The following is a 27,704-nucleotide window of genomic DNA, read 5'->3' on the forward strand; positions in this document are numbered from 1 at the left end:
ATTGATGCTGTAACCATAATTTTCATTTCAGGAGAATGGGAAAGCTGCAGATGGGCAAATATCTGAATTAGTAGCGAACGAATCTTCAGGACCACAAAGGCCACGGTCGAATTCTGGTCGTGAGCTAACAGATGAAGTAAGAAATTTTAAAGAAGAAAAATCTATATACTGTCATATTTGTTCAAAGTGGTCCCAGAGTTGAAACCAACTCTAAATGGATTGTCATAGGCCTATTTGTGCGCACTTAAACATACTGGACAAATGTAAAGTTGCCAATTGACCTAAATCACATATCTTTGGGGATGTATGAGAAATAGAGGAATACCCAAAGAAATTATATTACACCGGAAGAAAGTGCAAGCTTCACATATATTGTGCCCAGGCTGAAATTACAAACCCAGTACTCTGGAGCTGTGATGAGGCAGCTGTGAACTCAGTTTTTTCTATACTACCATAAACTTAACATAGATAGCCTTTAAGACCACTCTTTTGGTAGTATGTTCCTAATGTAAGAGAATTCACTTTTTTTTACTAAATAATGTTAGAATCTCAGGAAAATAGGTTGTTCTTTGATGCATCATGATTCTCACTTGAACAGTTTGGCATTAATACACTTCATAATCAAGCTTTTATATCATCTTATGAACGAATTGAAAAATATGTGCAATTTAAAATGTTTCAGATAAAAATTATACAATGTGAACAAAATGATTAATAGATCGAGAATAGTGCATCTTCAGCGCTACAGACTTCAGGGAAACAGAACCAAAAAGTTTTTTATAAATATATATACCATTCCATTTTCTTATCATGCTTAATTCTCAGGAGGGTTGCCAGGGACTGGAGCCTGTCCCAACAAGCATAGTGCATAAATCAGGAACAATCCCTTTAGAGGTCGCTTGTTCATCATTGCGGAACACATGCACATACACCTATTAGAGCCAATTTAGTGTCCCCTATCATGCCAATGCCAATATGGGTAAGTCATTTGCATGCTCCGTTTAGGGAGTGCTCGTGGTGCAAACCCTGGTCTCCTCACTATGAAGCTTTACAGTACACCCCCAAAATTCACGGTGGTTATGTTCCTAGAGCACCTGCAAATTGTGAAAAACTGCGACTTTTGAATGTGGTTAAAAAATACCTTTTAAATGCCTGGTTTTATAGTTTAAACCCTAAATACAGTATGCCCCAAAAGAACTTGAATTTCATTGCAAACTCAGCTTAATATATTAATACATTACCTGAAAGCAGAATGTAAAGGTAAACCCGTATACTGTACAGTACTATACTGCTATGTCTACCGCGGTGCTAGAATGTAAAATACCAATGTTACCGCTATATGTACTGTAATTCATGCAAGCACGTTTTCTTTGGTGTGCACTGTCGTGATGAATGATATTGATAATGACGATGATGAAGTAGCTGTGCAGTACGATGCAGAGGATTTAAAACTCCTCGGGTGGCGTCTCTTCTTCAGGATGAGTTGTATCTTTGTACGGGTCTTCTTCTGGTGGGATTTTGTGCTGGCTTTTCTTTATAGATTTCGGGAACACTGTGATGGGAAGTTGCTACATTGTCTCCTGTAGCGAACTGCTGGTACAGTTTCCATGCTTTCTCACGGATGATGTTACTGTCCAAGGGGATGTTGATGTTACTGTCCAAGGAGATGTTGATGTTGTTCTTCCTGCAGTCGGTGATCCACAATGCAAGGCAGATTCCATCCTGACGATATTTTTATTCCTTACGGTCGTTACCTTTATGGCGCATTTACAGAAACTTACAGATACGGTACTCCAGATCGCTGCTTCATTCTTCATGTAGCGAACGGTGCTTTCATTAATGGCATAGTGGCGCGCTACTGCAGCATAACTTTTTAGTTCTCTATGCAAATCCAGATGCCAGAACCCTTAGAAGGTGCAGGGCAATTCGGCAACATCGTGTGCGTTTAAGAATAACAAAATGAATACAATAACAAAATGGAAAACACAAGGACACTCAGCTGGAGTCTCATCACAGGGCAGCAATCAATTAGCAGCAAGGAGAAATGAATAACGCTCTCGGATTGGCTACTTTCATCATCCCAAACCACATTTCCCTCAGCAGTGGTAAACCCACTCACTTGGAGACGCGTCATAGTGCAGCAGTCAATCAGCAGCAATGAGAAATGAATAACACTCTCAGATTGGCTACTTTCATCATCCCAAATGGCGTTTCCCTCAGCAGCTGGTTCCTGTTCTCTCTACAGCACAGTATTGCCATGAAAAAAGACATAGAAAAGTGTGGAGGATATTTGCGCTTTCTGCTAACAAATAATAGTTAGGTTCTAAGGAAAAATCCACGAATGACTGAGTCCGCGAACCCTGAACCGCGACTTTGCGGGGGTCTACTGTATATATAATCTATACTAATAAAAGGCAAAGCCCTCACTGACTCACTCACTCATCACTAATTCTCCAACTTCCCATGTAGGTAAAAGGCTGAAATTTGGCAGGCTTATTCCTTACAGCTTATTTACAAAAGTTAAGCAGGTTTCATTTCGAAGTTCTATGCATGAGGCTCATAGCGGTTGACAACGTCCGCCATGTTGAACTTTCATATTTATGGCCCCATCTTCATGAAATTTGGTAGGCGGCTTCCCTGCGCTAACCGAAACCAATGTACGTACTTATTTCGGTGGTATGATGCCACTGTCGGCTGCCATATTGAACTTTTCAACGGTCTTTGTTACTTATGGGCCCATCTTCAAGAAATTTGGTATCCGGGTTCCCAACGTTAACTGAATCCTACTTACATACATATATACGTCCATAGCCTTCAGCTCGGTCACCGTGTGAGGCGGCGTTGGGTCCCCCATCCCAACGCCTCCCACATTGTTGGCTGCCTGCCTATATAAGGCTGTCCGTCGCTCCAGTCTCTACATTCCCTTCCTTGCTTTGCCAGGGGATTCAGGTCTCCCTGCTGATAACTGCAGCCTTTTTATTTAATCCACAGCTTCTCCGCTGTTTTATTGTTCATTTATTACGATTATAGTTATTGTGTAGGTATTTTAGACTTACTTTACATTGTTCAGGTATCCATTTCCTTTATCATTCCAACCATAACCCCATTAACATGTCTATCGATGTGATCACCATCGATCAAAGAACTGTCACTTACCGAGTGGTTTCCATGCCCGGACATGGCACCTACCTTTTCCATTCTCTGTGTTACATATTGCACGGCCATATTAGGCTCACTCTTGATATCTGAAGGAACATTGTGTCTTATGTATTAAATGACTGGGACAGGTTCAAGGTGTGGACTGATGACGGTACAGGAGATAATTATACTACACGGTAGCACTATAAGAGTGAAATGCTTAAGCCCTTCACCTATGCATCTGCATGTGAGTTGTTGGCTGCCGCCGAATTGTTCGGTTGTCGCTTTCAAGTGTACCAAAATGGCCAAATATTTTACACCTTTCGACAACCGTCAATGCCTCTTAAACATCTTAGATTGACAGGTGACGATTTCAGTAGTGGATACTTTGATGTTTATGAATGTTTAAACTGTCAAAAGCTGGATGTGAAGTTATCAATGAAACCGGTTGTATACTTACAACGCTTGACAGATGCCAAATGTCTCTTCAACACAAGTCCTACAAATACTGTCGTAATTGAAACAAGCCATGAAACTCAAACCGATTATGACTGCAGCAATCCAACCTGTGAGATTTGAAACAAGATTACTGTTCACAGGGCCAACTGTACGTTGCATGCTCAAGAGTAAGCTCAGCGCACAGCTTGGTCATATTACAACCGGAGGGCCGAACTCACAATGTGGTATACAAAGAGATCCTTAACAAATAATTATTGGTATATTTTCCCTCAGTTATAAAAAGGCTTAATTCTCTTCTTAATAAAAATTTCAAGGCAGTACTTCGCCGCTGTGAAGCGCGGGTATTTTGCTAGTGTATATATATATATATATATATATATATATATATATATATATATATATATATATATATATATATATATATATATATATATATATATATATATATGTGTGTGTGTGTGTGTGTGTGTGTGTGTGTGTATGTATATGTAGATGTGTGTGTGTGTGTGTGTATGTATATGTGTATATATGTGTGTGTGTATATGTAGATATGTGTATATATGTGTGTATATGTAGATGTGTGTGTGTGTATGTAGATATATATATATATGTATGTATGTGTATACAGTGGTGTGAAAAACTATTTGCCCCCTTCCTGATTTCTTATTCTTTTGCATATTTGTCACACAAAATGTTTCTGTTCATCAAACACATTTAACCATTAGTCAAATATAACACAAGTAAACACCAAATGCAGGTTTTAAATGATGGTTTTTATTATTTAGGGAGAAAAAAAAAATCCAAACCTACATGGCCCTGTGTGAAAAAGTAGTTGCCCCCTGAACCTAATAACTGGTTGGGCCACCCTTGGCAGCAATAATTGCAATCAGGCGTTTGCGATAACTTGCAATGAGTCTTTTACGGCGCTCTGGAGGAATTTTGGCCCACTCATCTTTGCAGAATTGTTGTAATTCAGCTTTATTTGAGGGTTTTCTAGCATGAACCACCTTTTTAAGGTCATGCCATAGCATCTCAATTGGATTCAGGTCACGACTTTGACTAGGCCACTCCAAAGTCTTCATTTTGTTTTTCTTCAGCCATTCAGAGGTGGATTTGCTGGTGTGTTTTGGGTCATTGTCCTGTTGCAGCACCCAAGATTGCTTCAGCTTGAGTTGACGAACAGATGGCCGGACATTCTCCTTCAGAATTTTTTAGTAGACAGTAGAATTCATGGTTCCATCTATCACAGCAAGCCTTCCAGGTCCTGAAGCAGCAAAACAACCCCAGACCATCACACTACCACCACCATATTTTACTGTTGGTATGATGTTCTTTTTCTGAAATGCTGTGTTCCTTTTACGCCAGATGTAACGGGACATTTGCCTTCCAAAAGTTCAACTTTTGTCTCATCAGTCCACTAGGTATTTTCCCAAAAGTCTTGGCAATCATTGAGATGTTTCTTAGCAAAATTGAGACGAGCCCTAATGTTCTTTTGCTTAACAGTGGTTTGCGTCTTGGAAATCTGCCATGCAGGCCGTTTTTGCCCAGTCTCTTTCTTATGGTGGAGTCGTGAACACTGACCTTAATTGAGGCAAGTGAGGCCTGCAGTTCTTTAGACGTTGTCCTGGGGTCTTTTGTGACCTCACAGATGAGTCATCTCTGCTCTCTTGGGGTAATTTTGGTCGGCCAGCCACTCCTGGGAAGGTTCACCACTGTTCCATGTTTTTGCCATTTGTGGATAATGGCTCTCACTGTGGTTCGCTGGAGTCCCAAAGCTTTAGAAATGGCTTTATAACCTTTACCAGACTGATAGATCTCAGTTACTTCTGTTCTCATTTGTTCCTGAATTTCTTTGGATCTTGGCATGATGTCTAGCTTTTGAGGTGCTTTTGGTGTACTTCTCTGTGTCAGGCAGCTCCTATTTAAGTGATTTCTTGATTGAAACAGGTGTGGCAGTAATCAGGCCTGGGGGTAGCTACAGAAATTGAACTCAGGTGTGATACACCACAGTTAGGTTATTTTTTAACAAGGGGCAATTACATTTTCACACAGGGCCATGTAGGTTTGGATTTTTTTTCTCCCAAAATAATAAAAACCATCATTTAAAAACTGCATTTTGTGTTTACTTGTGTTATATTTGACTAATGGTTCAATGTGTTTGATGATCAGAAACATTTTGTGTGACAAACATGCAAAGGAATAAGAAATCATGGAGGGGACAAATAGTTTTTCACACCACTGTTTATATATATATATACTGTATATATATATATATATATATATATATATATATATATATATATATATATATATATATATAACAGCAACACTCATAACAGTGACAAAACAATTATATTGACAATCATGTTACAATATGACTACTTCTCTGCTGCAAAGCGGGTATTTTGCTAGTATATAATATAATTGGAGAGCTCAAAATGATCCAGACAGACATGGAATGTTTCTCTAACCCCATTTACCTTGGTCTTTCAGAGAATTGCTTGATTATAATACTTGAATTGATTAAGTTGTACAAATTTGGTTTATACCTTTCTCGTCATATTGTATTTTTATGCAAAATTGTAATTTTGTTTTTTATGAAAAAGAACATTGTCGTTGGGGAAGGCTTAGGTGTATTTTTTGTTTATTTCTTAAGTGGATATCTTTAAACTGGATAATTGTGTAAATTATTTTTATCTTAATACTTGCGAGATCCAATCCAGATAGAAATCTTATTCCATGTTCAAAAATTAGGCCATAATTTGCAAGACAGACTCTTATTTACGTGTTTCACTGCATACTTTTTCATTGCTGTGTTTCACCATGATGTCTCCTAAAGTGCTCAAAATACACAAAAAAGGTATTGTAAAACACACTAGTATGAATGGCACCTTTAGCATAATTTAAGTGACTTGGAGAAATTCATGTTAAATTAAACAAAATGTTACAAGACAGACATTCATTTATATTTCTTAATTGACTTTATTCAGTGCTGTAAATATCCTGATAAAATGACTTGCCAATTGACATATACATTTGTTACGGATTGTGTTACCAAAAATTAATGTAATTAGATTTAACATCTAATTTGAATAATGATTATTTTGCTATAATAACAGCAAGTAGTCTCACAGTTTGAAAACAAATTCAGCATGTATAGAAGTCAGAAATTGAAATAGACCTTTTTATAATCATACCTGATTATAGTGGCACCCTGAATCGCATTTGCAAATAATCACGAGGTGCCTCTTAATTCTAGTAAATATTCATGGTTTTAATAAATTGTTTATTTTTTTTATCTTATTGTTGTATAGGAAATTTTAGCAAGTGTGATGATAAAAAACTTGGATACTGGAGAAGAGATCCCACTTAGTCTAGCAGAAGAAAAACTTCCTACTGGTATTAATCCACTGACATTGCACATAATGAGAAGAACAAAGGAATATGTGACGTAAGAAAACTTGAATGGTTTAATCAAAAAAATGTCTTTTTTTGATTTTTTTTTTCATTTCAGCAGGTGCTTGATATATTTACTTTTTAATGATTTACAATGCTTTTTCATTTACAAAACACAGTATGTTTTGCAAAGTAGCAGATTTTTTATGTTTGTTTCGATATATAGAACAACAAAAAGCCTAAATCTCAAAGTACTCTTCTTGTTAATATGCATGAATTCAATCTGTGGTTACTAGTTGATTGACAAAATTTTTGAAGAAAATCCTATTTATACAATCTCTCACATGTGACAGTGCATATCAGCAGAAAATTCACAATGAAGACTAGAAAGCTGGAAGACATTTTCACTGAGTTCCATGTAGTTTGAAAGGACAGAATAGAGTACAACTCATAATGAATGATGCAGTATATAGTTATTTTATTTAGAAGACTGCAATACTGTCATGGTCTATCATTTTTGCCATGGTCTGTTAACATACTGTATTTTGAGGTGGTATTAAATACAGTGCTTCATACAAAGCGTTATCCGTTGAGTGCATTGTTATGGAAATCCATCTTTTTTGGTGCCCCTCATTTCAGAAGTATGATAATAAAAAAACAAGAAGTTTTTTTTATTCATATTACAGTGTTTATAATTGTTGAATTCTGTTCTTTCTATTTACTAGCAATGGACATTACCCAAAATGGGAGTGAATAGCTGGAGCAAATAATAGAGAAACTGTTCAGCTTGCACAGGTTACTCTGACTAGATACATTTAAGATTGTGACATTTTATTAAGTGGACTCCTTTTAGTTTGGTTTTCTGATGCATTATTTAGTTGGAGAGATCCTTTAAACCCAGCCTATTCAAATGGCGGCCCAGAAGCAACCCACGAGTGGCCCAACCCATGTTCTCGCCAGAGACGCAGATAAAAACTGAGAAAACACATTTTGCAATCTTTCATAAATTTCTACAGTAGTACAGACCACAAATAAAACACATTGCCTAGCAACATTCAACCCACAATGCAGCGTTTTGTTCAATATCTAGAAGTGGTCTATTACACTGTGATGAACTGTCGAATAAGACACACAGGAGCCACATGTCTGGGGGAATTTCTTCCTGCTCCCCTCTCACCATGATTCTTTTACACAGCTCTCTCTGGGGATGTGCCCTGAGTCCCCACAAAGTGCTTTCCCAAAATATTTTTTTTTTTTATTGTTTGTGAAAAATATAATTAAAAAAAACACAACTTTAAAAATAAAAATAATTAACAAACAATGAAGACTCTGTAATGTGTTTGTCTTGCGGTCTTGTATGTATGTTATCATCCAGTTGACGCTTGAAACCGGCCAGCTCTGTTTAATTTCAAAAGCAACAGGGGTACAACAGGTGGTGCTCAAACATAAAGAATGCTGGCAGTCACTTCTAGTTCGCCCTCTGGTGGTCATTCCGAGTGTCAACTGGATGATAACATGTTTACATGATCGCAAGACCCCCACCCCCAACCGTACCCAGAAGGATTAGGGTTGATTTCACCCTACAGTATTTTAAGTCGACCAATGAGAAACGTGTACCAAGTGTCATGAAAATCGCTCCAGCCATTAGGACGTGATGCTGAAACATACATACACACATTGATTTTTATATATATAGATATATATGAATGAATGTATCGATGCAGTCCTTATTATTAAATACAGGTTTACAATTATTTAATATTTTTTACCAGTGTAAAAAGCAACCAAGGAAGTTCAAACCTGATTTGAATCTTTGAAACAAGGCAGTACAAGAGATATATGTCCCAGCTTTTCAGTTGAAATCTGTAAACGCTACAAATGGCATCATATTCAGCCTGCAGTTAGGTTGGAATGAGGGCTGACTATTGATATAATCAATCAGTTTTTTTCCTTTTTTGGTTTAGTCTAAAGATCAAATTGCATTGTTCAAAAAAAATATGGCGTATTTACTGCAATTTGAACTTTAGACTTAACAAAACAAAAAAAAATCTTAAAAAATTAAAGCAGTTAAATAGCTCAGCTGACTGATTATATCAATCATCAGTCCTCAGTCCTACCTAACTGTAGGCTACATATGAATATCCCTAAACATTAATACTGAGAAACAAAATGGGCAACATCCCACCCCTACAGTTCATAGAGCTTTATAAACAAAAGGCTACATAATTAAAAGGTGGTTTAATTTAATTAAAAGGAGACAGAAGGCAGAGGCCCATCAGATAGCTTTAGAAGAGAGTTAAGGCTTTGTCACTTTAGATGACTTTTCTAACAATTTTTCAGTCACAGTCTTCATTTATATAATTTTACCAACTTGGTGGCAGTCAACGGTGCATTACTGTGAAGCCAGTGGCATAATGTGACATATGTATATATTTTTTATTCCTTTCTACTACTGTAGTAAGATACTTTTTTATATTGCTTTTAATTGATTATATGCCAGTAAAACACTCATTATAAAAATTGTCAAGTCAGGTCTGGTACTCATGACAGTGATTTTCATACAAATGTTTGTGGTTAAATTTAATGCATAAAATATTAAGTGTGGTAAGTGGAATCTGTGTAAAATGCATGTATCCAGAATTGTATCAGTGACACTAGATAATGTTATTCAGGCTTCCCAAATATCATAGGTGCAATAGACTGAATGTGAAAGTGAAAGTGAATGCCATGTTAATTAGAAGCTATGTAAAACACAAATCATTCATAGCATCGGTACATAGGTCAGGTCTTTTAAATGACACTGCGTATTGTGCAATCATGCATTCTGTTTACGGTTAACTCCTTTAGAAGGAGTACAAAGGAGCATCACACCAGTGGCAGAAACTACAGCCTTCTTTTTGTTTGCTAAACATGCAATGAAATTTTGCATATATTGAATTTACTGTTTTAGTAATTCTGAAGTTATGTTCTTAAATTTAATTTTCAGTCACTGTCAAAAGTGCTTCATATTGATATTGAATACTGTTTTGAGTGTTTGTTGTAAGGCATTTACAATCAAACTGGGCAATTCAATGGAATCTTTTTTTTTTCATTTGAATAATGCCATTACCATTTAAATTATGCAATGCACAGATTCAGAATCATAATGTGTTTTAACATTGGTCTGCTATGGATAGTCATATAGCCTCTCTCGCTTTCTTTTTAGCAGTTTCCCTTTTTGTGTTATTATACATCAACTATTATTTTATTATCAACTGCTGAAAAGACCACCACTGTCTCTCTTATATGTTCTTCTTTTTTATGACAACTAAAACTCTATAAACATTTCTAAGCTGTCCCATAATACATCATGCATCCCATCAGCTTTATGCCTAATGTCACAGGTATTCAATCTTTATATATTGACTGTTGTCTGTGCTTTTTGAGCTGTGATAGATGTTATCGACGATCTGTTGTCGGGGCTGCTGAAATCTCACAAGAGCATGCATAATCATGGATTTCCTGAGCCTGTCTTAAGTTAACGAGAAACACTTTGTGTTTGTGGAACTGACTTAGCCTTGATTGAAAAACAATGTTTATTCAAGAGAGGCTTATTGAGCCAAGTCTCATTTTCTTAAGCATGCTTTGTAGAATATAACCCCATTAAGAAGAAAGAACACACTGGTGAAATCAGTATTCACAAAGGGACTGGTAGGCCAAGAAAGACCTTCACTGCCAATGACAGAGAATCCTGACTATGGTAAAGAAAAACCCTAAATACCTGTCTGGCAGATGAAAAACAGTCTTCAGGAGGCATATGTGTATGTGTCAGAGATGACTATCAGCAGAGGACTTCATAAACAGAAGAGGCCACACTGCAAGATGCAAACCACTAGTTAGGTACAATAACAGGATGCCAGATTACAGTTTGCAAAAAAAGTAATTAAAAGAGTCTGAAGAATTCTGGAAAAAGTTCTTGTTGACAGACGAGACCAAGATTAACCTGTATCAGAGTGATGGCAAGAGCAGTATGTGGAGGCAAATAGGAATTGCCCAAGATCCAAAGCATACCACAATCTTTACCAACTGGCAACAACTTCTTAAATATAATGATGGGAATGTTATGGATTGGGCTTGTATGCCTGTTATAGGTACTGGCACACTTCATTGATGATGTAACTGCTGACAGCAGTTGCACAATTAATTCTGAAGTGTAGTGTAACAAATATTGTAGTTGTGACGTTTTAAACATTTGTATGCAATTCTCTATGCAATATTCATAAATTATATTTTTTCAGAAACCGTATATATAAGTGATAAATCTATTTTTCCTTTTATTAATATAACTAATACCTATTTCTTTTTTAATTTTTGCAACAGAAATGATGCTGCACAGTCAGATGATGAAGATAAGTCTCAGCCCCAGTTAACTGACATGGATGGAGGAAAATTAAAACAAAAAACGTAAGTTTTTAAATTAGATCAATTTTCTGTACTGATTGTTTGTTTTATCCACCAAACATAAAAATGTGATTATTGAGAAACTTATTTTTTATAGCCTTAATAGTATGTATTTAGGAATGTAAAGTACTGTGTACATAAAAAAAGTTGATTATTCTGATAATTGTTTAGCTACATTTTCTGTATTATTATTTAAATTTGGACATTTGAACTTATTATTAAGGGCCATATTCACCAATGATTGTCTGCTGTAAAAAAAATTGTACATGCTTTTATATCTGAGGCTAGGGATCTGTGCCGGCTATCAGAAGGTTGCTGGTTCAAATCCCATAAAACACCAGAAGTGACTCTACACTCTTGGGCCCTTGAGCAAGGCTCTTAACTTGCAATTGCTTCATCTGGGGATGACATTAATCAGGCATCCAGCCCTGCAAGCAGGTCCTCCCACCTTCAAGGAAAACTTGGGGGCTGGTGGCAGGATTGGCTGAGGTATGACCTGTTGCACGGCTGCACTTGGGTGCCATTCTGGGTGGTTTGTCATGTGGTGGGTGTGCATGCTCCCAACCTATATAGATATATATAGATATATATAGATATAGATATATATATATAGATATAGATATGTAGATATCTATATATATATATAGATATATAGATATATATATATATAAAAAATTTGATACTATCCGTAGGTATGGTGTTCGCGTCAATACCTCGATTCGATGCTTCTGTAGTTAGAACATAACGTGGCAAACACGGATGCAGTATTGCATGATTGGCTAAGAATGTTCGAATGCTTCAGTGACGCCGCTGGACAGCCGAGTATAGTAAGTTGGTGTTGGTTCGAGCAGATAACAGTAAGTTCGGTTGGTTTTTGGAACGTTGGTTTGATGGGGCGTACATTCCAGGACTAACATCGTCGACTGACTTAAACCCTTCGACAGCTCCGGAACCGTAAGTAATTTAGAACATATCACCATTTGCTTGGTACATGGAAATCTATCTTTGGGCAGTTCAGTTTTGGCATCCGTCCTTCTGACATCTGTTGGAAAACAGTAATGACGGCTGGGTATTAACAACGGTCATTGTTAAAATTTTAGCCGATCTCAGATCTAAAATGACCACGGCAACATAATTATTACTCTGACTCTGATTAGAGTCGTAAAATGCGGTTTGTTTTGAAAATTTGTTTGCCAGAAAAAATCAAATGAGGTGCGCCAAAGAGCTGAGTTCACGTCTCACAGCCCTGTTTAAACATGAAGCTCTTCATTACATCAGCCGAAAAGGTCTATTTTAAGCACAAATCAGCGCCATGATAACAAAATCATTTCAAGTACTTAAAAAAAACAAATAATTCTTTGCAGAGAAAGTATGGATTTCACAAACGTAGAATTTGTAGTCCGATTCGATCGGGCTCCCAGTCGCTAGTTTGTACATATATGTGTATGTGTATATGTATATGTGTATATACAGTGCATCCGGAAATTATTCACAGCGCATCACTTTTTCCAAATTTTGTTATGTTACAGCCTTATTCCAAAATGGATTAAATTAATTTTTTTCCTCAGAATTCTACACACAACACCCCATAATGACTATGTGAAAAAAGCTTACTTGAGGTTTTTGCAAATTTATTAAAAATAAAAAAACTGAGAAATCACATGTACATAGGTATTCGCAGCCTTTGCTCAATACTTTGTCGATGCACCTTTCGCAGCAATTACAGCCTCAAGTCTTTTTGAGTATGTTGCGACAAGCTTGGCACACCTATACTTGGCCAGTTTCGCCCATTCCTCTTTGCAGCACCTTCTCAGGCTCCATCAGGTTGGATGGGAAGTGTCGGTTGTCGATGTTTAATTGGATTCAAGTCTGGGCTCTGGCTGGGTCACTCAAGGACATTCACAGAGTTGTCCTGAAGCCACTCCTTTGATTTCTTGGCTTTGTGCTTAGGGTCATTGTCCTGCTGAAAGATGAACCGTCACCCCAGTCTGAGGTCAAGAGCACTCTGGAGCAGGTTTTCATCCAGGATGTCGCTGTACATTGCTGCAGTCATATTTCCCTTTATCCTGACTAGTCTCCCAGTTCCTGCCACTGAAAGACATCCCCACAGCGCATCACTTTTTCCAAATTTTGTTATGTTACAGCCTTATTCCAAAATGGATTAAATTAATTTTTTTCCTCAGAATTCTACACACAACACCCCATAATGACTATGTGAAAAAAGCTTACTTGAGGTTTTTGCAAATTTATTAAAAATAAAAAAAAACTGAGAAATCACATGTACATAGGTATTCGCAGCCTTTGCTCAATACTTTGTTGATGCACCTTTCGCAGCAATTACAGCCTCAAGTCTTTTTGAGTATGTTGCGACAAGCTTGGCACACCTATCCTTGGCCAGTTTCGCCCATTCCTCTTTGCAGCACCTTCTCAGGCTCCATCAGGTTGGATGGGAAGTGTCAGTTGTCGATGTTTAATTGGATTCAAGTCTGGGCTCTGGCTGGGCCACTCAAGGACATTCACAGAGTTGTCCTGAAGCCACTCTTTTGATTTCTTGGCTTTGTGCTTAGGGTCGTTGTCCTGCTGAAAGATGAACCGTCACCCCAGTCTGAGGTCAAGAGCACTCTGGAGCAGGTTTTCATCCAGGATGTCTCTGTACATTGCTGCAGTCATATTTCCCTTTATCCTGACTAGTCTCCCAGTTCCTGCCACTGAAAGACATCCCCACAGCATGATGCTGCCACCAACATGCTTCACTCTAGGGATGGTATTGGCCTGGTGATGAGCGATGCCTGGTTTCCTCCAAACATGACACCTGGCATTCACACCAAACAGTTCAATTTTTGTCTCATCAGACCAGAGAATTTTGTTTCTCATGGTCTGAGAGTCCTTTAGGTGCCTTTTGGCAAATTCCAGGCGGGCTGCCTTGTGCTTTTTACTAAGGAGTGGCTTCTGTCTGGCCACTCTACCATACAGGCCTGATTGGTGGATTGCTGCAGAGATGGTTATCCTTCTGGAAGGTTCTCTTCTCTCCACAGAGGAACTCTGGAGCTCTGACAGAGTGAGCATCGGGTTCTTGGTCACCTCCCTCACTAAGGCCCTTCTCCCCCGATCGCTCAGTTTAGATGGCCGGCCTGCTCTAGGAAGAGTCCTGGTGGTTTTGAACCTCTACCACTTACGGATGATGGAGGCCACTGTGCTCATTGGAACCTTCAAAGCAACAGAAATTTTTCTGTAACCTTACCCAGATTTGTGCCTCGAGACAATCCTGTCTTGGAGGTCTACAGACAATTCCTTTCACTTCATGCTTGGTTTGTGCTCTGACATGAACTGTCAGCTGTGGGACCTTATATAGACAGGTGTGTGCCTTTCCAAATCATGTCCTATCAACTGAATTTACCACAGGTGGACTCCACACACTGTGTGTGTGTGTGTGTATGTATGTGTGTGTATGTGTGTATATATATATATATATATATATATATATATATACAGTGGTGTGAAAAACTACTTGCCCCCTTCCTGATTTCTTATTCTTTTGCATGTTTGTCACACAAAATGTTTCTGATCAACAAACACATTTAACCATTAGTCAAATATAACACAAGTAAACACAAAATGCAGTTTTTAAATGATGGTTTTATTATTTAGGGAGAAAAAATCCAAACCTACATGGCCCTGTGTGAAAAGTAATTGCCCCCTGAACCTAATAACTGGTTGGGCCACCCTTAGCAGCAATAACTGCAATCAAGCGTTTGCGATAACTTGCAATGAGTCTTTTACAGCTCTGGAGGAATTTTGGCCCACTCATCTTTGCAGAATTGTTGTAATTCAGCTTTATTTGAGGGTTTTCTAGCATGAACCACCTTTTTAAGGTCATGCCATAGCATCTCAATTGGATTCAGGTCAGGACTTTGACTAGGCCACTCCAAAGTCTTCATTTTGTTTTTCTTCAGCCATTCAGAGGTGGATTTGCTGGTGTGTTTTGGGTCATTGACCTGTTGCAGCACCCAAGATCGCTTCAGCTTGAGTTGACGAACAGATGGCCGGACATTCTACTTCAGGATTGTTTGGTAGACAGTAGAATTCATGGTTCCATCTATCACAGCAAGCCTTCCAGGTCCTGAAGCAGCAAAACAACCCCAGACCATCATACTACCACCACCATATTTTACTGTTGGTATGATGTTCTTTTTCTGAAATGCTATGTTCCTTTTACGCCAGATGTAACGGGACATTTGCCTTCTCAAAAAGTTCAACTTTTGTCTCATCAGTCCACAAGGTATTTTCCCAAAAGTCTTGGCAATCATTGAGATGTTTCTTAGCAAAATTGAGACGAGCCCTAGTGTTCTTTTTGCTTAACAGTGGTTTGCATCTTGGAAATCTGCCATGCAGGCCGTTTTTGCCCAGTCTCTTTCTTATGGTGGATTTGTGAACACTGACCTTAATTGAGGCAAGTGAGGCCTGCAGTTCTTTAGATGTTGTCCTGGGGTCTTTTGTGACCTCTCGGATGAGTCGTCTCTGCGCTCTTGGGGTAATTTTGGTCGGCCGGCCACTCCTGGGAAGGTTCACCACTGTTCCATGTTTTTGTCATTTGTGGATAATGGCTCTCACTGTGGTTCGCTGGAGTTCCAAAGCTTTAGAAATGGCTTTATAACCTTTACCAGACTGATAGATCTCAATTACTTCTGTTCTCATTTGTTCCTGAATTTCTTTGGATCTTGGCATGATGTCTAGCTTTTGAGGTGCTTTTGGTGTACTTCTCTGTGTCAGGCAGCTCCTATTTAAGTGATTTCTTGATTGAAACAGGTGTGGCAGTAATCAGGCCTGGGGCTGGCTACGGAAATTGAACTCAGGTGTGATACACCACAGTTAGGTTATTTTTTAACAAGGGGGCAATTACTTTTTCACACAAGGCCATGTAGGTTTGGATTTTTTTTCTCCCCAAATAATAAAAACCATCATTTAAAAACTGCATTTTGTGTTTACTTGTGTTATATTTGACTAATGGTTAAATGTGTTTGATGATCAGAAACATTTTGTGTGACAAACATGCAAAAGAATAAGAAATCAGGAAGGGGGCAAATAGTTTTTCACACCACTGTGTGTGTGTATATATATATATATATATATATATATATATATATATATATATATATATACACACATACATATGAATGAGATAAATAAAGTGTTCCAAGTATGAATCAATCATTATTAGCTAAAGTTAAAATCTTCTTGTCTCCTATATTTATTAGTCATGGACCAACTCATCAGTAATTTCTGAGTTTTGTTTCAGAATAGAGATTAGTCAAGGGGTGGCTAAAACATAAAATTAATTCTACATTACAGTGATCCCCCGCTATATCACGCTTCGACTTTCGCGGCTTCACTCTATCACGATTTTTTATCTAAGCCCTACGATGGCTCCTAAACGTGCTGCTTTTTCTAAGCCTTCTGACAATAAAACTAAGCGCCGGAGGAAGATGCTTACTATCCAGGAGAAGGTGAAACTCTTGGATATGATTAAAGATGGCAATACCTTACAAAAGCCTCCTCACGCATATGAAAAGACAGCGTTGCCTATCAAGATTTTCTTCAGCCGCGCACCCAGACACCCACTGCCTACTCCTAGTACTTCTTCACTGAAGACAACGCACCTGCTGAAGATACTGCACCACCTCTAAAGACTCTCCTACTGAGGTCGTGCCTTCATAGGTTAGTGGTTGTGTGCAATTAAATGTACAGTACAATAATCTACTAGATAAAACCGTTCAGGATTGTCCTTCCGTCCCGTGAGTGCAAAGCGTAGCGGTATTCCGCTTATTACAGACTTAGTACTTGCGGCTTGAGGTACGAAGCGACGCGATGTGAGCAGAGTTCTGGTGCTGTCACCGTTCCCTTGCTTTTGTGCGCGATGCACTGGAAAAATAGACAAAATTATGTCTCTGGAAATAATTGGTGGAGTACAAATGCCTCACCGCGTAGTAAATATCAGGGGAGATGGTGCTTGCTTATTCTCATCTATAGCTTATTTAGTGCATGAAACTCCGTCTTTAGCGGTACAGATTCGGGCTGACATTGTACGACTTTGGACAGGCACTTGAGGGGATAAAAGAAAAAAACGTATTTAGAAGGTCGTAAACAGGTTTTCTATACTCTAACTGCGAAAATATTCGATTTATAAATAAAGAATCCTACTTCGCGAAAATTCATTTATCACGGTAGAGTCTGGAACGGATAAACGAGGGTTCACTGTAATCATTTTTTAACTTATGACTTTACTATCAAACACTGACTTGCAAAACTGCTTTACTTGCTTGTCAGCAGTATTAATTCACACATATATTTGAGAAAAGGAATTCCATATAACCTTCAATTAGGGTTCAGTCGTATTCTTAGTAATTGGTTTTGACTTCAGTCTTAGTCTAAAACACCAAGTTTTTCCTTTAACAAAGAGGAGAATAGCTACCTTTAGATTAAGTCATATATATGTATATATATATAAAGGAGAGTTGGGAGAGACTGTGTTTGTGGAGGGATGGAGAGTTAAGGCGGGTGGAGGAGTCACGTGATCATCTCCCCTCCCATTCACGTCATTTCATTCACTTCATTTTGCTCCGGACTGTGCTCCGCTGAGCTCTGCAGCTGACACGGTCTTGCCATTCTTTTTCCTTAGTAATTTAGTCCTCTCTCCTTTACTGATTTATATAAAGGAGAGTTGGGATCCGAGAGACTGTGTTTGTAGAGGGATTGAGAGTTAAGGCGGGTGGGGGAGTCACGTGATCATCTCCCCTCCCATTCACTTAATTTCGCTCCAAGCTGAGCTCCACAGCTGATGCGGTCTTGCCATTTTTTTCCTTAGTGTTTAGTCCCCTCTCCTTTACTGATTTACTGTTCACTAGACGCAGTACTTACTGAATAGTATTTTTTACTTTAGTGTTTCTACTTAGTGTTTCTTAGTGTTTAGTAGACGCGATGTGCCAGTGTTCCCAGCGGTGTTGCGGTTTACTGTTACTTTCTACTTCGTTTTTGTATTTTAGTGTTTAGTTTTTACTTTATCTCATTTAGTGTTGTTCCCGGCGGTGTTGCCGTTTTTCCTGTTTCTATTTTTTATGTAGCATGTTCACGAATTAGTCATAGAGAAAATTTATATATTTTGGCTCCAGGAGGACAAACCAAAAATGTTGTATATAAAGAAACTCTATAAGTCACATGTAGATACATAATTATTCCAAGTACAGCAACTGCAGCGAAGCGCACAAGGTCTGCTAGTATATGATGTTTAATTCTGTTTGAAAGGATTCATTTTCTTATGAGCACACCCAAGTGCTAATGGCAGAGTTTATAACTTGTCTGTGTTTTGCGTAGTTAGGTCCATCTGTGCATACTCACATTGTACTTACAGCTATTTAAATAAAAAACAAATAAAGAGCCTAAAAAAGTAATAGATTATAGAAGTGAGGAAACAAATTAGACGAGTTTTCATGTGTTTAGACCATAATACTCCCAAGTCTTCAATGCTTTTATTAAAGTAATGAACATGATCTTTTTCATTACTTATTTTACAGACTGTGAGCAATGAAAGTAATAGTTAAACTAGAAAATCTGCACTGGAAAATTAACCATAAATAATATTGACTGAAGTAAAGTAGTCTGCGGCACAGTATTGAAAACTATTGTGAAAATCTGAATGTGTGTGTGTAGATTATTTATTATAATGTATTGATATACACTACATCAAAAATATAATTTAATATTTTAGTCATTATTTTCAGATTTCAAGATGTGTATATAAGGAGAAGGTAATTGTCAATTTTCATGTGCCACCGGTATGGTTTCTTAATCCTTTACTTCTTAAATGCCTTGATATATATAGATTGCAGAAACAAAAGCATTATCATTTAATGAAATAACTTATCTTTCATCATATAACTATACTTCATTCTTAAACTAAATCAAGATGATGTATCTTAATATAATAAAATAGAAAATACATTTTAAAAAATCTGTCAGTATTCTAAAAAAAATATAAAATTGTCATTCAAAGTTTTGCTATTTATTTTTCAGGATATTTATATTACGATTGTTTCATTTTTATAATTTGGACTAAATTTAATTTTCTAATTTTTCATTCTAGTACACAACTTAAAAAGTTCCTAGGTAAATCAGTGAAAAGAGCCAAGCATCTTGCTGAAGAGTATGGTGAGAGGGCAGTAAACAAAGTGAAAAGTGTCCGAGATGAAGGTAAAGCATTTCACTGTTTTTTGTAACGTTTTCTGGTGGGTTGTATGTTTGTAGTAGAATCCATGGTTCAAATAACTGCTAGGCACTATGTTTTTTGCAGGTTCTCCCAGTCTTTGCTTTGATTTTCACACATGTACTCATATTTTCCTCCTTCATACCACAGACATGCATGTAAGCTTAATAGACTACCCTTGCATCCAGGAATATATTTTATCATATGCTGTATACTCCTGTGATAAGCTTTTGCTGCTATCAAGATTTTCTTGTAATAGAATTAAAAAAATCAATCAATCAGTATAAACAGAAGTCCTTTGTATGTACCATAGTATACAAAGCTAAAGAATTTATTTTGTTCAGTGTATGTAAGATGCATTTATGAAATCTCTTTTGACCATCAGTTTTTTTGGACATTTACAGATTTGAAAGCAGTTTTGCACAGTAAATCTGATTAGTAACTAAAAAAGTGTCAAAGTTTGCAGAGTCTCCACCCTCACTCAGACTAACTTGGCAGAAACCTACTCTTTAAGACATGTGCACATAGAGTATACAACACACTCACTCATACTGAACCAGTATACAATTTCCAAATAACAACACATACAGTGTCCTGGATGGAGCACAAATCTATTGTCCTAGAGCTATGAAGCAGCACCACCACCCTCTGTTGTGGTATACTGCTTGGTTGTAGGCCCAAAGCATTAATTTTACTGAATGTTTTAATTCATTGGCAACAGAAAATTTTGAGCATTCATTTTTTTCTCTCCTTGAAATGGTATTCAGGTGGGCTTTCTGCAATTAAGGTTTTTTCTGGCATATTTTTGGACTGTCTGGAATGTTGTTTTCATGTACTTACATTGACCACTTTTGACTAAAGTTGCTTTTCTGCATTTGCCATTGTACCCTTGAGCCTTTCAGAATGGAAATTCTTATAGTAATCATATTTCCTGTGCCATAAGGAAAGTTAAGATCTGCATCTTGTCACAGATTTGTCCCAAAGTTCCTCTGAAACATCTTAGTGCTGATGTTGAATATTTTTGTGAAATGATCTTTCCAATGCTTTAAGGCACTCGCATACTCTTCCAGTTGGAATTTTTAAATTCTCATTGAAATAATAGCAAATCATTCTGTACTAGTCAACTCACAGTTTATTTTTACATACAGTTTTAAACAACTGAACTAACTAGAGCAGGGGTGCCCAATGCGTCGATCGCGATCGACCAGTAGATCGCAAAGGTAGTGCAGGTAGATCGCGTTGCATTCAAATAAAAAAAAAAATTTAAACGTTAGTCTATCATATATCCTCCCTATGGCATTTGCTACTTGATTGACATACAGGGCAGCCAGTCTGAGATCTCTTTTCTTCTAACACATTGGTCAATCCCGCACGCACGATCAAATGCACGAGCTACTGCAAAACTCCGGCTGTGATCTAGTTAGCTTTCCAATTTATATCGACTAAAGAAGTGATTTAAAAAAAATGTGTTGTTTATGGGCTGGATGTGGAATTGGAAGAGGATTTTTTCTCACAATGTCACAATCGAAGTGCATTTGTCTGGTCTGTCAATCTATCATTGCTATTCCAAAGAAGGAAAATGTAGAAAGGCACTTTCGAATTGTTCATAAAAACTAAACTAAAATCGCAGTTAATCGGACAGCCGTCATTTTTCACTTGGCTGAATTCAAAAGCTTCATGACTGCATTATTTGGCTCTACTTATTTATGCGAGTCAACCTTTTCCTACATGACGATTATTAAATCCAAATACTGTAGTGACCATAAATGTATTGAATTGTTATTGTGCCATAAAGGTTATTCAGTCATGCAAGGTAGGACAACATACACTTTATGTATAAAGTATACTCAGTGTGTATATATATATATATATATATATATATATATATATATATATATATATATATATATATATATATATATATATACACTGTATATGGCATTTTTAATGTAGGTAGATCATTTCAACCTGGTCATTTTAAAAGTAACTCGCAAGCTGACAATGTGTGGGCACCCCTGAACTAGAGGATCCTGCTCTGAAAGAGTCAATTTCCTTTTAATTTTGTAGCGATTTCTGTTTATTCAATTGTTAAATAACAGATAACAGAAAACCTTCCAGTTACCACCCTAATGCCTGTCTCACTCTAGCCTTCCTGGTGTGCCATACAATTGACCACCATTGTGCTGTGCTACCCTCTAGATGAACGCATCAAATGTGCAATTGTGAAAGCAAGGTGGGTTTTTAAGTCCCTTGCTCCCATGTGCCAAGGGCAATTCCAATCATGCTGAAGAAATAAAATCCCCCATGCAGTCCATTACTCGTTGAACCAATAAGGGGTGGGGTCCCCCATAAAGTCACGGACATTTTGAAGTTATAATTGGTCCCCTGTGAAGTCTTGATTGCATCACAGCCTGTGTTCATTTCCTGAAGTCTGCAGAACAATTGTTTTTACACATATACACTCCTGAGTGTTTTCGGGGTTTTATGGGGGATTGAGTGAAAGGTGATGTTTACTTCTGGTGCCAAAAATCCCAAAATGCTGGTACTGTACTATTTTAAAATTTGGGTTTTACAGTACTTTTCCAGTTCCAGTATACCGAGCAACCATAATTGTAACTCTAAATATCTGAAATAGTCTTGTGTGAAAACTGGCAGACCAATTAAATTGGTGTTGGCTGTCTGTTGTAGTTGCATTTTTTCCAATATGTTATAGCCATTTAATGTAATTGCTGGCTGAAAATCCTGTGTTGTTGAAGGGTGTAATTGCATTGGTGTCAGCAGAGGCCACCGTCTTCATGTGATACACCTTAAGAACATTTTGAACAAGTTGACGCAATCAAGTTTATTTTTTTGCCATACTGCCAATTCCTAATGATGAGAAAATATTCTGAAAGAGTCAATGTAGTACCATGCCAGGTGCATGCTTATACTGTCAAAGTTGTTTTACATGAGGTGTGAAGCAGTTTAACTCTGTCCTGTTTGGACAATAAGTATGTCAGAAATACACCAAGTAAAGAATGCATTTGTGATGGTAAGAAATTTTATCATTTTCCTTGTTATCAGCAGTATGTGGAGAAAACAATTCAGGCTTGTATGTCTTTCCTTTCCTTTTGTTTATACACATCATATGTCACATTTAGAGTCCTTGGCTCTGTCTCTGTTGGTAACTTTTATGTGTTTGCTATCTTCATATAGTTTGTGCTGCTATAGCAGAATCACATAAATTAATTGATACTAAAAATTACATCTTACATTAATGATCTTTTTTTTTTTTTCGTTTTAGTTTTTCACACAGATCAGGATGACCCATCATCAAGTGATGATGAAGGGATGCCGTATACTAGACCTGTTAAGTTTAAAGCAGCCCATGGCTTTAAAGGACCTTTTGATTTTGACCAAATTAAAGTTGTTCAGGATTTAAGTGGTGAACATACAGTAAGTTATCAGTACATTTTTTACATTCAATCACTTTGTTTCCTTTCTGTAGCGTAAAAGGACCTAAAAGAGAATGCTGATATGATGTGCATCTAGATTTTAATCATCGTGATGATCCTTTGACCACCAGTTTCAATGATGCCAAGTGGAATAAGGTCATTTAATGGTCAACTGGCCAGTCTTAAGTAAACACAGAAAGTTTCGATCAAACATTTGACAAGTGACTGTCCTTTTGGTCAAAACTTAGCCACTAATTCTGGAAATTACTTAAAAACAGTATTAGAACATTTGAATAATTCTGACAAGAATTGGCCATTCAGCCCAAAAAGTCCTTGTTAATATTTTTCATATTATTAATGTAAATGATTGAAGGATTTTCCTTCTGTGCCTGTTTATACAAAATGTGTATAAGGCACTTCATGTCATAAAAGCACATGAAATGCAAAATATTGACAAAAGTCACCATAAAATTGCATAAAAGAGAACAAGGTATAGTGTAAATACATAAAATAAAGGAATAAAAATACCTGACAAGAATTCAAAACTTGATTTGAAAAGAACTTGATCTGAGGCAAGCCTGGCTCGCAGACAGCTGAGAAAAAGTCTATTCTAGTGTTCATAGTGTCCTAAATGCATTTTTGTTCGCACATTGGATATTTACACCTGGATCTCAGTTGAACTATTCTCCCTAAATTCATTTTGTAGCCAAGTATGATTTATTTATCATTTAGCTGCTGCCATTGCATTTATTGCATGATCAGATTATTTGTGGAACTTGTGTTTTTTGGTATTTAACTTAATTGGATTCCTTTCAGGGTGCCGTGTGGACAATGAAATTTGCTCACTGTGGACGATTACTTGCAACTGCTGGACAGGACAAAGTTGTCAGAATATGGGTATTGAAAAATGCCTTTGATTATTTTAATAACATGAGAATGAAATACAACACTGAAGGTAAGAATATTGTTTAATATTTTACTAAAAGTAAAAAACAGTGAGTAATAGAAAGGTACCAAATGCTAAATAGGTTTATTGTATGTTAAACTGATATTATTTTAAAGCTTGTTTCCCTTCATCTCCTTTGCCTTTCATTGTTTAATTTTTAGTATCAAATGGTATGCAAATCTGAGGGACAAAAATGGGAGTTTTATAAAGATAAAATGAACTGGTTGCAATAAATACTTATAATAATAACTTCACAAAAGAAAGTCTGTGTAATAGCCATTATACATATTGCAAGACTGCAGAGTATAAGTTGTGAAGAACTTTTGTAAGACTCAAGTCTTCTCAGTTCCAGTGAACTGCCATTAAGGGGGCACATAATAGATGTCTCAAGTTTTTACTTTATTGTACACGAAATATAGGGAAAATATTATAATTGTCCAAAAATTTGAGGTTGAGATTTTGATGAATCTTGACATTTTAGACCTCCCTGTCTTTCTTGTATACATAGTATAAGGAAAGTATTGGAATCCTCCAAAAATTCTGTTTCGAGATTTTGATGAATCTCAACATTTTAGACCTCCCTGAGTCCAATAATACCATTTTTGGAATTATGTATGTGTGTGTGTTTGTGTATATAAACACAATAACTTGAGTATGCTTTCATTTAGGTCAACCAAATTTTGCATACACGTATTAGGTACAAATGTAGATTTCTATCAATGTTTGAGCTATTTCTGCTAATTGGAAGTGATACTTTACCTTTTATTCATGCAGCTGCAAAGTCTTTACTTTTTACTTTACTTTTATAGTAATTGTTCAATATATTATTAATTTGATTTGTCTTTGATCTTTAATGTACATAATATAAAAACATAATCTTTGAGTATACAGACATACTGTATCTGAGTATACGAGAGTCTAGGGGAGACCACTCCCAATTTTTGGATAAATTATTCATCAAGATCTCCAGAGCACACTTGCAAGATTAACTCCTAATATCTTTATTGCATTGTGTTTCTTGTTTTAGGCCGTGTGTCTCCATCTCCCTCTCAAGAAAGTCTTAGCTCATCAAAGTCTGATACAGAAACAACGGTATGTTTTTAGAAAATGATGTTTACCTTGCTATTTACAAATCCTTCGTCCCATCTGGCAACAAACCTCATTTCATTTGTGCTTGCTGATTTGCAGAAGAATGGTTTATGCAATGGTAAATTCACCATACTCACTTAGATCTTTGTATACATTAAATTATTCTTTCAATATGAAAGTCATCATAGCAATATCAAATTAACGTCATATTCATCCTTTGTTATGGTTACAACATTAGATTAGAGATCTTTATTGTCACATACACTGCAAGAGCCTAGTGAAATTCTTAATATGTTTTATGATTAAATCATTTTGTGGAGTAACTAACATTCATGTTTGTCCTTAACACATGCTATATATATTACATGGGTTCTGTATTAACTACAGTCACTGACAAATCAGCAAGCCACCAAAAAAGTATGTTATTGACTCTGCTTGTTTATGTAACATAAAAGGAAATGATCAATATTTTTGCTGTACTTACTATGTACATGTTTTTAGCTATTGAATACTGTAGTGCATATATACAGGATGGAGCAGGAAAACAGGAAAGTTTCAATTGACGTTCAATGCACGAATAAACACATTACAAAATATGTTTAATGATCAAATGTTTAGTAAAGGATATTCAATTAATCAATATTCATTTTGTATTTTGAAGAACACATTATGAAGGTGTTGTCCATTTCTCTGTACACATTCTGACAGCCTGTTATGGAAATTCTGCATTGTTTGACATAACATGTCAAGATGAAAGCCAGCGATTTCCTCTTCAATCCTCCATTTTAGTTCAGCAATGGTTGCAGGATGTGTGCATTACAGTTGGCTTTTAAGATGTCCCCACAGAAACAAATTGCTACAGCGGAGGTTAAAGAGCCTCTATGCCCAGTTGCTATTCCGGAAGTGAATGTGGAGTTGGTACATTGCAAGTATTTGGGGGTTTCCACATCAATGATAAACTGGGCTGGTCTAGTAACAAAGAGGAAATATATAAGAAAGGACAGAGCAGTCATTTTTCCTTAGGAGACTGTGTTCCTTTAATGTGGGTTGTAACATCATTTACATGTCCTATAAATGTGTGATAGGCAGTGCAAGGGAACATACAAGGAAAGCCCCTTGGATCAACAAGCTAGTTAAGAAGGCAAGCTAAGTTGTGGGACATCCTGTCAACCCACTAGAGGTAGTAGTGGATGAGAAAATAAAGACAAAACTGATAGCCATTATGATCAATTCTGCAAATCCTCTATATCAGTCTAGCATTAGAGTACTTTTATCCAACAAATTACTCAGCATTATCTGAGTAGTATTACTAATTTTTGATATAGCACAGATAATTTTCAAATCAAAACATTTAATGAATATTACAAGCTTTTGACTCTCAAAGTATTGCCTTAAATGTGCATTCTTATAATGCAAACTGATATATTTTTCTTATAAGGTAAATTAGCTTAATGTGTATTACATTAGCTTTTTTTTTATTGCTTCATAGGTTAACAATACAGCTGAAGACACAGATTTGGATGATAAAAATGCACCTTTTAGACAACAGCCATTTTGCAAATATAAAGGGCACACTGCTGATCTACTTGACCTTTCTTGGTCTAAGGTAAGAAAATAAAACAAATGTTTTTAAGATTATTTCTAGTCAGATTCTAGTATGATTCTGGTGTAACATTTGTTTTAATTTCACATGTTAATGTAAAAATATGAGCATTAGCATTTACATTTTTTCTATAGATAAGTAAGTTGTACAGTTTACTGTGATTTAGAACTTTTTAACAACATATTAACATTGGCTGCTTACTGATGTTGTTTATTGGTTCACTATAAAGTGATACTAAAAATGGCACAACACTTAGAAAATACTCATCTGTGTGTCCATTTTCTCTTATTGCAACACAGCTATGAAAAACTGTCAACTGCTTTGGCGCGGAAATTAAGCAGTCTTACTATAATTTATGTTTCCATTGTAACTCAATAATATAAAAGTTAATTAGAATGCTTTTTAACATGCTGAGTTCTTAGCGTTGGCCTTTTACTCATAATAACTACAAACAATGAACAAACCTATCCTGTATAATCAAATATCCAATAAATTAATTATTTAGGTGTATTTAAGAAAGTAGAATGCTATTTTACCTCCCCACAGAGCAAAACAAAAATGATGGTGTAGTCAATTCTAAATGATTGTCAGTGAAATCCTAGAACACTTGTTAGCCTTTGATTCGATTTAAAATTTTGACCCACAAATTGTCATAAAACACGTATTCTTCCTTTCCAAGAGTTACATATTATGAACATTCAATATTTGTGAAAATGTAATTATTTAGCAATTCGTTAACTTTTTATTTTTAAGTTGTTACTGTCTGTATCTGAATTCTAATATTTCAAACAATGTTTAAAAACAGATTTTACTAATTGAATATACACAGTTTTATCTGATCACAGTTTGAAAATTTGCAAATAGCGGAAAGAATTTCATTTTCATATGGATGTATTTTTTTATGTCATGTAGTTGCATAATAGGTAACTCAGTTCATGTAAT

The 27,704-nt window shown here is 36.5% G+C and overlaps 1 protein-coding gene across 1 annotated transcript in view; it reads left to right on the plus strand.

Moving 5' to 3' along the window:
• Positions 1-27,704, plus strand: part of wdr44 (WD repeat domain 44) — a 126,512-nt gene that overhangs the window by 79,058 nt on the left and 19,750 nt on the right. Inside the window, exons 6-13 of the mRNA XM_039766510.1 lie at positions 32-136; positions 6,912-7,048; positions 11,353-11,436; positions 19,571-19,677; positions 22,974-23,125; positions 23,941-24,079; positions 25,098-25,162; positions 26,649-26,765. Of these exons, the coding sequence (XP_039622444.1) occupies positions 32-136; positions 6,912-7,048; positions 11,353-11,436; positions 19,571-19,677; positions 22,974-23,125; positions 23,941-24,079; positions 25,098-25,162; positions 26,649-26,765 (906 nt within the window). The remainder of the gene's footprint in view (positions 1-31; positions 137-6,911; positions 7,049-11,352; positions 11,437-19,570; positions 19,678-22,973; positions 23,126-23,940; positions 24,080-25,097; positions 25,163-26,648; positions 26,766-27,704) is intronic.

The sequence above is a fragment of the Polypterus senegalus genome, chromosome 10, assembly GCF_016835505.1.
Source record: "Polypterus senegalus isolate Bchr_013 chromosome 10, ASM1683550v1, whole genome shotgun sequence".
Classification (NCBI taxonomy): Eukaryota; Metazoa; Chordata; class Cladistia; order Polypteriformes; family Polypteridae; genus Polypterus; species Polypterus senegalus.